A 15,471-nucleotide genomic window follows, 5' to 3' on the forward strand; every position below is an offset into this window, starting at 1 on the left:
TAGACGTAATGAGGGAGGAGCTGGAGTCTAACCTGCTTTGTGACACGTTGTATTCTCAGCTTTCTAGACGTAATGAGGGAGGAGCTGGAGTCTAACCTGCTTTGTGACATGTTGTGTGATGTCATCCATCGCCACACCAGCAGCCACTTCGGTGTCTATGTGGACTACATCCGTAACATGCCTTACCAGGAACAGACCATGCACAACCTGGGGTATGTAAAGAAAATTGGTTAATATTGCCTCGGCTCTTTCCCAATTCCTCTTTACTCAAATCCTCTTTCCTCACCTCCTCCTCAGAAGACATTGGAGGAGATGGCTAGAGAGGAGGGACATGGGATGTTCTCATCCAATGCGATTTGAGAAGGATGCGAGGAGAGAGGATGCAAGGAATCAAGGAAAACGTTAATTTAGAAAGAGCCCTGGTCTCAGATGTGCTCATTCCATGTGTCAGTTGTATTGGTAGTATCACGTTTCGGGTATGATCCGGATGCAGACAGTTTCAAATAAAACAAAAGTGTATTTCTTATACAGGCAAATGACAGGTCAAAGGCCAGGCTGGGGTCAATAATCCAGTGAGGTGGGGCAATGTACAGAACGGCAGGCAGGCTCAGGGTTTGCAGGATTTCACCTGGAAGGACAGATCCCGGGTGGACAGCCATACCTTCTGCCCGAGACGATACCGGGGAGCCGGGGCCTGGGTGGCGATCGGCTTGTCGTCGATACCTGGAGGTGGTCTTGAGGAGGGCCGAACGGGCTCTCTTCCAGGTACGACGACAGCGGCAGACAAACATCTGGGCAGAAGGTATGCCGACCTCTTCTTTCTGCTCAGGAAAGAGCGGTGGCTGCTAACCAAGGGAATGGTGATAGGCCCGTGGCAGAGCAGGGAAGGGGGTTGCAGGCGTATTCGACCCACACAAGCTGCTGGCTCCAGGTGGTGCGGAGACCAGGCAGCGCAGAGTAGTCTCAAGGTCCTGGTTGGCTCGCTTCGACTGGCCGTTGGACTGGGGGGTGGAACCTGGAGGACAGGCTGGCTGACGACCCAATGAGGGTGCAGAACGTCTTCCAGAACCGGGACGAGAAGCCAGGATGCTGTAGCCCCAGGTAAAGCGTCAGTAAAAGTTGGCGAAACCCAGGAACCGCTGCAGCTGTACTCTGGATGTAGGCTGCGGACAATCCACCACCGCTCTTACCTTCCCGGGATCCAGCTGCTCCCTGCAGCAATGATGTAACCCAGAAAGGGGATAGTGGAGTGATGGAATTCGCACTTCTGCTTTTACAAAAAGCTGGTTCTCCGGGAGGCATTGGAGAACCTGTCGGACGTGGAGTACGTGTGCTTGGACGGAGCGAGAAAAGACGAGGATGTCATCGAGGTAGACGAAGACGAACCGGTTCAACATGTTGCTGAGAACATCAATAACCAGAGCCTGGAACACAGCAGGAATGTTGGTAAGGTCAAAGGGCATGACCAGGTACTCGTAGTAGCCACTGGTCGTGCAGTCATTCACTCGTCCCCTCCCGTGGAGCGGCTCGAAGGCCGAGGAGATGAGAGGTAGCGGGTAGCGGTTCTTCACCGTGATGTCATTGAGACCTCGGTAGTTGATGTACGGGCGCAGGGTTTTGTCCGTCTTCTCCACAAAGAAGAACCCTGCACCGGTGGGGGAGGCAGAAAGACGGATCAACCCAGTAGCTATGAACCCAGCAGTCCTCAATGTACACCACCCTGCCAAAGTTCTCAGGGTCAGGGCAGATGGGATTCAATAATCTGGTAAGGTGGGGTAAGGTACAGAACGGCAGGCAGGCTCAGGGTCAGGGCGGGCAGAACGATCAAAACCAGGAAGGACTGGAAAACAGGAGCAGGGAAACAGGCAGGAACAGAGGAACGAACACTGGTAGGTTTCACAAACAAAACGAACTGGCAACAGACAAACAGAGAACACAGGTATAAATACACAGGGGATAATGGGGAAGATGGGCGACACCTGGAGGGAGGTGGAGACAAGCACAAAAACAGGTGAAACAGATCAGGGTGTGACAGGTCGTGAGACAGGACAGAGCATTATTGGTACTGTATTGTATTATGCTACAACAGAGACTTAGTTTGTTCCTGTTTTGTAACTCTAATGCGTCTCTGAGCAGGAGGGAGAACCCCCAGATCATGGAAATATTAAGGGAGCTACAAGATGACCAACGCTGTTATCGTCTGCCCCTGAAGTCCTTCCTGGTCCTTCCCTTTCAGAGGATCACACGACTCAAGATCCTCATAGAGGTGAGAGGTGTGGAGATGATACGTTGTATCCTATTGAATAAATATGACCTGGTACTGCCATTATGCAAGATAATGCAGATTCATATTGATGGTGCTCCTGTTCCTAGAACATTTTGAAGAGTACAGAGCGGGGGTCAGAGAGGCAGGTGTCCGCAGAGAAAGCACTGAGAGCACTCATAAAGGTATACAACTTTTCACCTGTTATTAGGCAGAGATTGTCGTGTAGGTCTTTCGGAGCATGCAGTTGCATGGTTTGCTAACTATGTGTCTGATAGAACTCAGTGCACTCAATTTGATGGGCTCATGTCAGTTACATTGTCTGTCTGTAATGGTGTGCCCCAGGGCTCTGTACTTGGTCCCCTCTTACTCACTATTTATATTAGACAAAAATGCGCAACTTCACTTTTATGCTGACGATACTGTTATTTACTGTTGTGCCTCGTCTCTTACAAAAGCTTTCCAGAACTTGCAAACTGCTTTTTATACTGTTCAACATACCTTGTGTCAATTGAAGCTTATCCTCAATAATGACAAAACTAAACTAATGGTGTTTTCTAAAGCAAGAATTAGACCTCTGAACCTTTCACCTGTTACTACAAGTCAGGGCAATGAGATTGCGACTCTAACCTCATATAAATATCTTAGAATTTTAATTGATGACGGCCTCTCTTTTAAATGGCATATTCAACAACTTACAAAAAAATTGAAGCTGAAATTGGGATTTTATTTTAGGAATAAGGCCTGTTTTTCTTTTGAAGCCAGAAGGAGGCTAGTAAATCAGCTACATTTCTGCCTTTACTAGACTATGGAGATATTTTAAATATGAATGCTTCCACTCAGTTTTACCATGGCACTTGAGTTTTATATTAAACTGCAAAACCCTTACGCACCACTGCACTTTGCATACCATGGTTGGCTGGCCTTCTCTAGTCACTCGTAGGCTCAGTCACTGGTATCTTATATTATTTACAAAGCCATTTTGGGTTTACTACCATTTTATTTGTGCATTTTTATTGTTAACAAATGTGGTGGGTACTCTCTTCATTCGCTGGACTTTATCCTGCTAACTGTTCCAAATGTCCGAACTGAATTTGGTAAAAGGGCTTTTATGTCCTCTGCGCCATCGGCTTAGAACGCCTTAAAAAATACTTTTAAACTGGAAGAACTTGTTCCGATTGGTATTTTTAAATCACTGATGAATGATCTTGAGGCTGATTCCCTGACCTGTCAATGTTTTTAATTTGCTGTTTTGGATTTTGTTATACTCTTGTGAATTCTATGGTTTTTACTAGATTACTTGTAGTTTTTCATGTTGTTTGTCTGTAATTTTTGTAATGACTTGGTACAGTGCCTTGCGAAAGTATTCGGCCCCCTTGAACTTTGCGACCTTTTGCCACATTTCAGGCTTCAAACATAAAGATATAAAACTGTATTTTTTTGTGAAGAATCAACAACAAGTGGGACACAATCATGAAGTGGAACGACATTTATTGGATATTTCAAACTTTTTTAACAAATCAAAAACTGAAAAATTGGGCGTGTAAAATTATTCAGCCCCTTTACTTTCAGTGCAGCAAACTCTCTCCAGAAGTTCAGTGAGGATCTCTGAATGATCCAATGTTGACCTAAGTGACTAATGTTGATAAATACAATCCACCTGTGTGTAATCAAGTCTCCGTATAAATGCACCTGCACTGTGATAGTCTCAGAGGTCCGTTAAAAGTGCAGAGAGCATCATGAGGAACAAGGAACACACCAGGCAGGTCCGAGATACTGTTGTGAAGAAGTTTAAAGCCGGATTTGGATACAAAAAGATTTCCCAAGCTTTAAACATCCCAAGGAGCACTGTGCATAATATTGAAATGGAAGGAGTATCAGACCACTGCAAATCTACCAAGACCTGGCCGTCCCTCTAAACTTTCAGCTCATACAAGGAGAAGACTGATCAGAGATGCAGCCAAGAGGCCCATGATCACTCTGGATGAACTGCAGAGATCTACAGCTGAGGTGGGAGACTCTGTCCATAGGACAACAATCAGTCGTATATTGCACAAGTCTGGCCTTTATGGAAGAGTGGCAAGAAGAAAGCCATTTCTTAAAGATATCCATAAAAAGTGTTGTTTAAAGTTTGCCACAAGCCACCTGGGAGACACACCAAACTCATCTTGTTGGCTGACGAAAAGTAAATGTGGACAGTTCTTCCAATATTTTCAATATGTACCTTGGAATTGGATAAGGACGCACGCAGTTGTGCGTCCCCGATACGTCTTTCTTCACTTGTAGCCTGTGAGAAAGACCCGTTCACGTGAGCCATGTGAGTGAGAGATGCTTCTGAGCACCTTCAGGGATGAAGGGCACAATGCCACACTCTGGGTCAAGGGCACAACCGCCACTGGCCGCAAAAGGCATGGATTTGCTTTGGGGGGTGGGCATTACGACCACACAAGGGGGACGTCCCCGGGAAAATATGAAGCATTAGCAAGTTCTTGTCAAATTGTGAATGAGAGACTGATGAAGTGTGTACAGCCTGCAAAACAACAAAACAAAGCAGAGCTCATGCCTTTCAAGCAACTTTTTTCAAATCATCATTAGAGTCTCATCATTCAACCTTACAGCGTATTAAACATCAAAACATATAGCCCAACGTTTGTAGAACAACTAAAGTTACATTCATTACTCTAAATTAAGCATATTGGAGTTTCTATTTCTTTGTTAACTCCCTCAAATCGTTTGGAGAAAATATCCTTTCTATTTAATTCAGCTTTGTTCAATTGTATTCTTGTTACTATAATATTAAATAATCCAAATTCAAAGCACATCTTGACTGCTAAATTAACTAATGCAGCCCACAGCCATATGGCAAAGCCAGATCATGGCCTAACATGAGGACAACTCAGAGTATGTGATTCTGTTCTTCTGAAATAGACTACCTTTTTCTTCAAATCATGTTTCTTTAGACCGGTCTAAAATAAATAACGGATTTATTGTGATGGTGTAGACTATATTACTTTTTAAATGTAGATGTTCCAAAGGTCTGCATCAGTGGCTTGTAGTCTATGTGTGGAAGCCAGGAGATGCTAAATGTGTTTATGTTAATTAACAGTTAATTATCGTGAGACCGGCAGTTATTTGCTTGACAATCACTGGCTGCCGTAATGTCATGACCGCCGCAGCCCTAATTACAATACTTAATATGTCATGTACTGTCATGTTGTGTCTTGTCTCTGTCCTTTCCCTTCACCCTGTCTCCCTCTGCTGGTCGTTGTTAGGTTACCTTTTCTCCCCCTCTTTCCCCCAGCTGTGCCTTGTCTCCTCCTAACCACCTCGTCACCCCTTTTCCCACCTGTTCCCTTTTTCCCTCTGATTAGGTCCCTATATCTCTCTCTGTTTCTGCTCCTGTCTTTGTCGGATTCTTGTTTGTTGTGTTTCATGCCTGAACCAGACTGTCGTCATGTTTGCTGTAACCTTGTCTTGTCCTGTCGGAATCTGCCGGTCCGTCTGAGCCTACCTATGTTTGGTAATTAAAGAAGCTCTGTTTAAGTTAATTCGCTTTTGGGTCCTCATTCACGCACCGTAACAGAAGAATCCGACCAAGAATGGACCCAGCGACTTCGGATCCTCTCCACTCAGCCGTCGGGATCCAGGGAGCGATGCTAGGCAGACACGAGCAGGAATTGTCTGCTGCTCGACATGCCGTTGAGACCCTGGCCACCCAAGTCTCCAACCTCACAGAACAGGTTCACCATCTCCGCCTCGGTCCACCGGCCACTTCCAGGGCTTTCGAATCTCCGGAGCCCAGAATCAATAACCCGCCGTGTTACTCTGGGGAGCCCACTGAATGCCGCTCGTTCCTCACCCAGTGTGATATTGTGTTTTCTCTCCAGCCCAACACTTACGCCAGGAGCACTGCTCGTGTCGCCTACGTCATATCTCTCCTTACTGGACGGGCTCGTGAGTGGGGCACGGCAATCTGGGAGGCAAGGGCTGAGTGTACTAACCAGTATCAGGACTTTAAGGAGGAGATGATACGGGTTTTTGATCGATCTGTTTTTGGGGAGGAGGCTTCCAGGGCCCTGTCTTCCCTATGTCAAGGCAATCGATCCATAACAGACTACTCTATTGAGTTTCGCACTCTTGCTGCCTCCAGTGGCTGGAACGAGCCGGCCTTGCTCGCTCGTCTTCTGGAGGGTCTCCGCGCAGAGGTAAAGGATGAGATTCTCTCCCGGGAGGTTCCTTCCAGCGTGGATTCCTTGATTGAACTCGCTATTCGCATTGAGCGACGGGTTGATCTTCGTCACCGAGCTCGTGGAAAGGAGCTCGCGCTCTCCGTTGCCCCCCTCTCCGCATCACTACCATCTTCCTCTGCCGGCTCGGGAGCTGAGCCTATGCAGCTGGGAGGTATCCGCATCTCGACTAAGGAGAGGGAACGGAGAATCACCAACCGCCTCTGTCTCTATTGCGGTTCTGCTGGTCATTTTGTCACTTCATGTCCAGTAAAAGCCAGAGCTCATCAGTAAGCGGAGGGCTACTGGTGAGCGCTACTACTCCTGTCTCTCCTTCAAGATCCTGCACTACCTTGTCGGTCCATCTACGCTGGACCGGTTCGTCAGCTTCCTGCAGTGCCTTAATAGACTCTGGGGCGGAGGGCTGTTTTATGGACGAGACCTGGGCTCGGGAACATGACATTCCTCTCAGACAGTTAAAGGAGCCCACGGCCTTGTTCGCCCTGGATGGTAGTCCTCTCCCCAGGATTCAGCGTGAGACGCTACCTTTAACCCTCACTGTTTCTGGTAATCATAGTGAAACCATTTCTTTTAATTTTTCGTTCACCTTTTACACCTGTTGTTTTGGGCCATCCCTGGCTAGTTTGTCATAATCCTTCCATTAATTGGTCTAGTAATTCTATCCTCTCCTGGAACGTCTCTTGTCATGTGAAATGTTTAATGTCTGCTATCCCTCCTGTTTCCTCTGTCTCTTCTTCACAGGAGGAGCCTGGTGATTTGACAGGGGTGCCGGAGGAATATCACGATCTGCGCACGGTGTTCAGTCGGTCCAGGGCCACCTCTCTTCCTCCACACCGGTCGTATGATTGTAGTATTGATCTCCTTCCGGGAACCACCCCCCCCCCGGGGTAGACTATACTCTCTGTCGGCTCCCGAACGTAAGGCTCTCGAAGATTATTTGTCTGTAGCTCTTGACGCCGGTACCATAGTCCCCTCCTCCTCTCCCGCCGGAGCGGGGTTTTTTTTTGTCAAGAAGAAGGACGGGTCTCTGCGCCCCTGCATAGATTATCGAGGGCTGAATGACATAACAGTGAAGAATCGTTATCCGCTTCCTCTTATGTCTTCAGCCTTCGAGATCCTGCAGGGAGCCAGGTTTTTCACTAAGTTGGACCTTCGTAACGCTTACCATCTCGTGCGCATCAGGGAGGGGGACGAGTGGAAGACGGCGTTTAACACTCCGTTAGGGCACTTTGAATACCGGGTTCTTCCTTTCGGCCTCGCTAACGCTCCAGCTGTCTTTCAGGCATTAGTCAATGATGTCCTGAGAGACATGCTGAACATCTTTGTTTTCGTTTACCTTGACGATATCCTGATTTTTTCACCGTCACTCCAGATTCATGTTCAGCACGTTCGACGTGTCCTCCAGCGCCTTTTAGAGAATTGTCTTTTTGTGAAGGCTGAGAAGTGCACTTTTCATGCCTCCTCCGTCACATTTCTCGGTTCTGTTATTTCCGCTGAAGGCATTAAGATGGATCCCGCTAAGGTCCAAGCTGTCATTGATTGGCCCGTCCCTAAGTCACGCGTCGAGCTGCAGCGCTTTCTCGGCTTCGCGAACTTCTATCGTCGTTTCATCCGTAATTTCGGTCAGGTGGCAGCTCCTCTCACAGCCCTTACTTCTGTCAAGACGTGCTTTAAGTGGTCCGTTTCCGCCCAGGGAGCTTTTGATCTCCTCAAGAATCGTTTTACATCCGCTCCTATCCCTGTTACACCTGACGTCTCTAGACAGTTCGTTGTCGAGGTTGACGCGTCAGAGGTGGGCGTGGGAGCCATTCTTTCTCAGCGCTCCCTCTCTGACGACAAGGTCCACCCATGCGCGTATTTTTCTCATCGCCTGTCGCCGTCGGAACGTAACTATGATGTGGGTAACCGCGAACTGCTCGCCATCCGGTTAGCCCTAGGCGAATGGCGACAGTGGTTGGAGGGGGCGACCGTTCCTTTTGTCGTTTGGACTGACCATAGGAACCTTGAGTACATCCGTTCTGCCAAACGACTTAATGCGCGTCAGGCGCGTTGGGCGCTGTTTTTCGCTCGTTTTGAGTTCGTGATTTCTTATCGTCCGGGCTCTAAGAACACCAAGCCTGATGCTTTGTCTCGTCTCTTCAGTTCTTCAGTAGCCTCCACTGACCCCGAGGGGATTCTCCCTGAGGGGCGTGTTGTCGGGTTGACTGTCTGGGGAATTGAGAGGCAGGTAAAGCAAGCGCTCACTCACACTCCGTCGCCGCGCGCTTGTCCTAGGAACCTTCTTTTCGTTCCCGTTCCTACTCGTCTGGCCGTTCTTCAGTGGGCTCACTCTGCCAAGTTAGCCGGCCACCCTGGCGTTCGGGGTACGCTTGCTTCCATTCGCCAGCGTTTTTGGTGGCCCACCCGGGAGCATGACACGCGTCGTTTCGTGGCTGCTTGTTCGGTCTGCGCGCAGACTAAGTCCGGTAACTCTCCCCCTGCCGGCCGTCTCAGGCCGCTTCCTATTCCCTCTCGACCGTGGTCTCACATCGCCTTAGATTTTGTCACCGGACTGCCTTCGTCAGCGGGGAAGACTGTTATTCTTACGGTTGTCGATAGGTTCTCTAAGGCGGCTCATTTCATTCCCCTTGCTAAGCTTCCTTCTGCTAAAGAGACGGCACAAATCATCATCGAGAATGTTTTCAGAATTCATGGCCTTCCGTCAGACGTCGTTTCGGACAGAGGTCCGCAATTCACGTCTCAATTTTGGAGGGAGTTTTGCCGTTTGATTGGGGCTTCCGTCAGTCTCTCTTCCGGCTTTCACCCCCAGTCTAACGGTCAAGCAGAACGGGCCAATCAGACTATTGGTCGCATCTTACGCAGTCTTTCTTTTCGCAACCCTGCGTCTTGGTCAGAACAGCTCCCCTGGGCAGAATACGCCCACAACTCGCTTCCTTCGTCTGCGACCGGGCTATCTCCTTTTCAGAGTAGCCTCGGGTACCAGCCTCCGCTGTTCTCATCTCAGTTCGCCGAGTCCAGCGTCCCCTCCGCTCAGGCTTTTGTCCAACGTTGCGAGCGCACCTGGAAGAGGGTCAGGTCTGCACTTTGCCGTTATAGGACGCAGACTGTGAGGGCTGCTAATAAGCGTAGAACTAAGAGTCCTAGATATTGTCGCGGTCAGAGAGTTTGGCTCTCCACTCAGAACCTTCCCCTTAAGACGGCTTCTCGCAAGTTGACCCCGCGGTTCATTGGTCCGTTCCGTATTTCTCGGGTCATTAATCCTGTCGCAGTTCGACTTCTTCTTCCGCGATACCTTCGTCGCGTCCACCCGGTCTTCCATGTCTCCTGCATCAAGCCCGTCCTTCGCGCCCCCGCTCGTCTTCCCCCCCCCCCCCCCCCATCCTTGTCGAGGGCGCACCCATCTACAGGGTCCGTAGAATTTTGGACATGCGTCCTCGGGGCCGTGGTCACCAGTACCTCGTAGATTGGGAGGGGTACGGTCCTGAGGAGAGGAGTTGGGTTCCCTCTCGGGACGTGCTGGACCGTGCGCTGATCGAGGATTTCCTCCGTTGCCGCCAGGTTTCCTCCTCGAGTGCGCCAGGAGGCGCTCGGTGAGTGGGGGGGTACTGTCATGTACTGTCATGTTGTGTCTTGTCTCTGTCCTTTCCCTTCACCCTGTCTCCCTCTGCTGGTCGTTGTTAGGTTACCTTTTCTCCCCCTCTTTCCCCCAGCTGTGCCTTGTCTCCTCCTAACCACCTCGTCACCCCTTTTCCCACCTGTTCCCTTTTTCCCTCTGATTAGGTCCCTATATCTCTCTCTGTTTCTGCTCCTGTCTTTGTCGGATTCTTGTTTGTTGTGTTTCATGCCTGAACCAGACTGTCGTCATGTTTGCTGTAACCTTGTCTTGTCCTGTCGGAATCTGCCGGTCCGTCTGAGCCTACCTATGTTTGGTAATTAAAGAAGCTCTGTTTAAGTTAATTCGCTTTTGGGTCCTCATTCACGCACCGTAACATAATACTTTATATTAGACACACAGGACTAGCACAATTTCCACCCAATGGCATTGAGCGCATCGTGCCCTCTGACCCCTCAGGTAGTTGAGGCCTGCAATAGGGAGGTGGGGAGGATGAAGATGATGGAGGAAATCGTTCACATCGCCAACAAAACTGAGTTTGAATGTAAGGTGAATAAAAATGCTAAATACAATGTTGATGTTCAATTAAGTATCATTAAATGGTGATAAATGATAAATCAGTAGAGATCCCGAGAATGAGATTTAACCAGAACTCTTAATCAAACCTTAAACGGTCCTAGTCACACATGTGTTTTCCCTCTTCAAGGCCCTGCTCCTGGTGTCTTCCTCTCGCTGGCTCGTCAGACAGGGGCAACTAGCTCAGCTGTCAGAGAAAGAAAACATCTTTGGTCACCGGAAACTCTGTCACATCTATCTTTTCCTCTTCAATGACTTACTGCTGGTGACCACCAGGAAAGGGTCTGTGGGGATGTATCATCTTACACTTACTATACAGTCCTAGTATAGTAGTCTGCGTTTCAGTCTCGAGTCACAATACACGGACTGTTATGATGTTGGTGTGTCTGATAACAAACATTTTTATTGGATCTTAGCATGGATCGGTTTGTGGTGCGGGATCATGTCCACCGTTCCCTGATAGAGGTGAGTGAAGGACTGGAGGAGAAGGAGGATTTGGTGTGTGCTTCATGGGAGAGGATGTTCTGCCTCGCTCTGCTGAAGAACCAGAGGGGAACAACATCTCAGTTCCTGCTGCAGGCCTCCACACAGTAAGTTTACCACATATCCTAAAGATCAGCAAAACCACATCTTAGTTCCTGCTTCACCCACCTCGTAGTGAGTTAGTTTACACATCCTAGATCAGACCAATGAAGCATGTAACCACACAGAATATGTATATCTATGGATCAGACAGGCAGTACTACTACACTAGCCCACATAAAAAATACTAGGGTACTGCATACTATGGTATAAATACTATAGTATTACTATATTTATTTACTATAGTATTCACTGTAGGGTTTTTGCAGACATGACTGTATTATACTGTAGTATGTATGGTCTACTATAGTATAAATACTGTAGTATTACTATAGTTAATTGTTACGCGGATTGGAACAGGGAAACCCAAGAGCAGACTCAGACGAGGAGACTGGGATGGTGTAACCAAGGTATTTATTGAAACACAGGGGGAAGATGGAGTGCAGGTCAGGGGAAGTATAGACGGGTTGCAGGAAACCAGGTGAGGAGGCTGAGGCTGGAGCGAGAGGGGTTGGGACAGGGTAAGCAGGTGCGGAGGCTGAGGCTGGAGCGAGAGGGGTTGAGACAGGGTAAGCAGGTCCGGAGGCTGAGGCTGGAGCGAGAGGGGTTGAGACAGGGTAAGGTCCAGAGGCTGAGGCTGGAGCGAGAGGGGTTGAGACAGGGTAAGCAGGTGAGGAGGCTGAGGCTGGAGCGAGAGGGGTTGGGACAGGGTAAGCAGGTCCGGAGGCTGAGGCTGGAGCGAGAGGGGTTGAGACAGGGTAAGGTCCAGAGGCTGAGGCTGGAGCGAGAGGGGTTGAGACAGGGTAAGCAGGTGAGGAGGCTGAGGCTGGAGCGAGAGGGGTTGAGACAGGGTAAGCAGGTACGGAGGGGAATCCGAGGGAGTAGTAGAGTGGGGAATACAGGACAGAGTAGCAGGATGACGAGACGTGGGACTGGAGACATGGACCAGATTCAGAGTGGGCAGAACTGTAGCGGAGAGGAAAACAGAGTCAGACAAGGGAAAACAGAATCTAAATAGTAACAAACGGCTAGAAACGTAGACTGACAGAGCAGAGATTACGATCTGGCAGCGTGGAAGTGGCAGGGCTGAGTATTTGTAGAGGTCTTGATTATGGAACAGGTTGCAGCTGGTGGGGGATCTGCTCTGACACCTGTCTCCGCCCACACAATTACACACACAGAGAGGGAGAGAGCACTGGAGGAGTGGCGGCAGGTCAAGGAGACACAGAATGAGCAGTAGAGGGCGTGGCAGGAGCAGATTTGACAGTTAAAAGTGTTTTTGTTTTATTATCTTTGACATACAGTATAAGTAGGGTATTTTTCCTTGAGGGACAAATACTAAAAGTTATTACCTACCTAGAGGTTATTTTCCATAACCTCTAGGTAGGTGGAACTGTAGTCTGAACAAATAGTTCAGAGCTTCTGCTCTTTTCTATAACTTGTAGGGAACAGAATACATGATCTATACTTGGCAGGCAAGTTTCTCACTTATGGGTGGCACAAATTGGGACATGGGTTAGCGGAATGGGTGGGGTAAATGAAAAATGTAATACTGTAGTATTACTAAAGTTAAAAATCTGTAGTGTTTTTGCAGACACTAGTGTGTTTGCGGAATTACTGTCGTGTTGATTGCAACGAATACTGTAGTAGTCTACGGTAAACTACGAAAACCTATAATAAGTACTACACATGATCGAGGGATACTGTAGTGTGTATTATAGTATTGTACAGCATACTACAGTTTACTTCAGAATTCTAAAGTAAGCACTACACAATCAAGGGATACTACAGTGTGTAGTATAGCATTCTACAGTATACTACAGTTTACTTCAGAATTCTATAGAATTCTATAGTAAGTACTATAGTATTCTATAGTAAACTGTAGTATTTTTTCTATGTGGGATACTCCTGATGACCAGTCGACCGATTGGCCCAATATGGTCTGAAAGAATGGGATCTCAGCAATGCTTTAAAATAGGCTATCACTGCCCCTTAAGATATTTAATGGTGTCCCTTCATTTTGAAAGTAATGGAAAGTCCTAGGTGTAGGGTTTGATACATCTATCTTAAGGGCAAATCAAGTCTGACATTTTGAAATGGAAATGTCAAACTTTAGAAGCCTTTTTTAAACCTTGAATACACTTCAAGTTTTCATTTCCTGCTGTGCAGGAAAATTCTTAGCAACAAAATAAAAAAAAAAATTAAGATCCTACATCTGTAAATATTTTGCTGTGGGACCTGGAATTTTTATTTGGTAGCACTAGTGTTCCACACCTGGAAAAATATTCAACCTGATAACAAATTAAATGACAAATTTATACGTGTGCCATTGTGGGCAAGCAAAGTTTTTACACTTTTATCATAATTGTTTTGTGTCCAGTTTTCTCTGACTGTAATTACAATAGTATTATTATTTGAGCAGCGTACATAGTGAGCAGTCTATACATTCAGCAACTCTTGGAGGACAGACCGTAAGTTGATACAAACGCGTCTTTATTGTTAAATCAACACGTTCGGGCGTCAGCCTTCATTAGAGATTTACAGTTGACATTATTAAAGAGACTTTTATATGTTTCAAAATGGTCTCCTATGGGATCAACGACAAATCACAGTGGGAATACACAGCAAAAAAAAAAAAATTGACCAATGAGAGGCGATTTTGAAACTTTTATAAAGCCTCAATTTCTTCACCTCTAAGCTGTAAGACAAGCCATCTCTCCACACCATTCACCCCAGAAGCTGGAGTCCCTCAAGGTGCAGTCCTCAGCCCACTTCTATTCATCATCTACATCTCAGACATCCACCTTCTGTCTGACAAGTAGCACAATTTGCCGATGACTTATGCTACTGGACCAACTCAAAGTTTCTACAAGTAGCTTCCAAGAAAAAAAAAAAACTCAACAAGTGCATAGAAGAAAGAGAAAAGTGGTGAAACAAGTGAAACTCAACCCTCAAAAGACATAGTGTGTCCTATTCACCAGACACGCAAACCAAAGGAACACATAACTCTCAAAATTAAATAATACAAAATAGAAAGAGATGCAAAGTTTCTGGGGGGTTAATATTTCAAAGCAACATGTTGTTGATGTTGTTGATGACCCATATTGAGAACGTCGAGAAAGAGGGACGGCAAGAAGACTAATCACCTGAAAGCACAACAGGAAACCATTTTAGAAGTGTATATTTTAGCTACATCAGATTACTATTCGAGTACACACTACCCTCCTTTGGATCACAGACTTCACACCACAAATGAACCGACTGCAAAGAATCCAGAACCAAGAAATAAAACTGCATTCAGCAGGTGTAAAGTACTTAAGGACATTTTTTTTTTTAAGTATTACTTAAGTCGTTTTTTAGGGTATCTGAACTTTACTTTACTTTACTATTTATATTATTGACAACTTTTGCTTTTACTTCACGACATTCCTAAAGAAAATAATGTACTTTTTACTCCGTACATTTTCCATGACACCCAAAAGTACTCGTTACATTTTGAATGGCTAGCAGGTGTCACGTTCGGACCTTAATTCTTTTATTATGTCTTTGTTTTAGTATGGTCAGGGCGTGAGTTTGGGTGGGTTGTTTTGGGATTTCTGTGTTTGGCCTGGTATGGTTCTCAATCAGAGGCAGCTGTTTATCGTTGTCCCTGATTGAGAACCATATTTAGGTAGCCTGGTTTGACTTTTGAGTTGTGGGAGATTGTTTTCTGTTAGTGTGTGTTGCACCTGACGGAGCTGTTTCGTTTACTCTCGTTTGTTATTTTGTATATAGTGTTCAGTTCAGTTTATTAAAAGGATGAACACTTACCACGCTGCGCATTGGTCTGACATTTCTTACTCCTCGTCAGAGGAGGACGAAGACAGCCGTTACAGCAGGACAGGAAAATTCATGCACTTATCAAGAGAACATCCCTGGTCATCCCTACTGCCTCTGATCTGGCGGACTCACTAAACAGAGAACATCCCTGGTCATCCCTACTACCTCTGATCTGGCGGACTCACTAAACAGAGAACATCCCTGGTCATCCCTACTACCTCTGATCTGGCGGACTCACTAAACAGAGAACATCCCTGGTCATCCCTACTACCTCTGATCTGGCGGACTCACTAAACAGAGAACATCCCTGGTCATCCCTACTACCTCTGATCTGGCGGACTCACTAAACAGAGAACATCCCTGGTCATCCC

The 15,471-nt window shown here is 47.0% G+C and overlaps 1 protein-coding gene across 4 annotated transcripts in view; it reads left to right on the plus strand.

Annotated features, from left to right (window-relative positions):
* LOC110524871 (ephexin-1) overlaps nucleotides 1-15,471 on the plus strand; it is a 41,469-nt gene that overhangs the window by 18,641 nt on the left and 7,357 nt on the right. For 3 of the 4 annotated variants that reach the window (XM_036978915.1, XM_036978916.1, XM_036978917.1), the window contains 6 exons: nucleotides 60-212; nucleotides 2,137-2,266; nucleotides 2,374-2,448; nucleotides 10,583-10,672; nucleotides 10,830-10,981; nucleotides 11,116-11,289. In XM_036978915.1, coding sequence (XP_036834810.1) covers nucleotides 60-212; nucleotides 2,137-2,266; nucleotides 2,374-2,448; nucleotides 10,583-10,672; nucleotides 10,830-10,981; nucleotides 11,116-11,289 — 774 coding nt within the window. The remainder of the gene's footprint in view (nucleotides 1-59; nucleotides 213-2,136; nucleotides 2,267-2,373; nucleotides 2,449-10,582; nucleotides 10,673-10,829; nucleotides 10,982-11,115; nucleotides 11,290-15,471) is intronic. The other variant, XM_036978914.1, reaches the window with a different exon arrangement.

Source organism: Oncorhynchus mykiss, chromosome 5 (genome assembly GCF_013265735.2).
Source record: "Oncorhynchus mykiss isolate Arlee chromosome 5, USDA_OmykA_1.1, whole genome shotgun sequence".
In the NCBI taxonomy this organism is placed as follows: domain Eukaryota; kingdom Metazoa; phylum Chordata; class Actinopteri; order Salmoniformes; family Salmonidae; genus Oncorhynchus; species Oncorhynchus mykiss.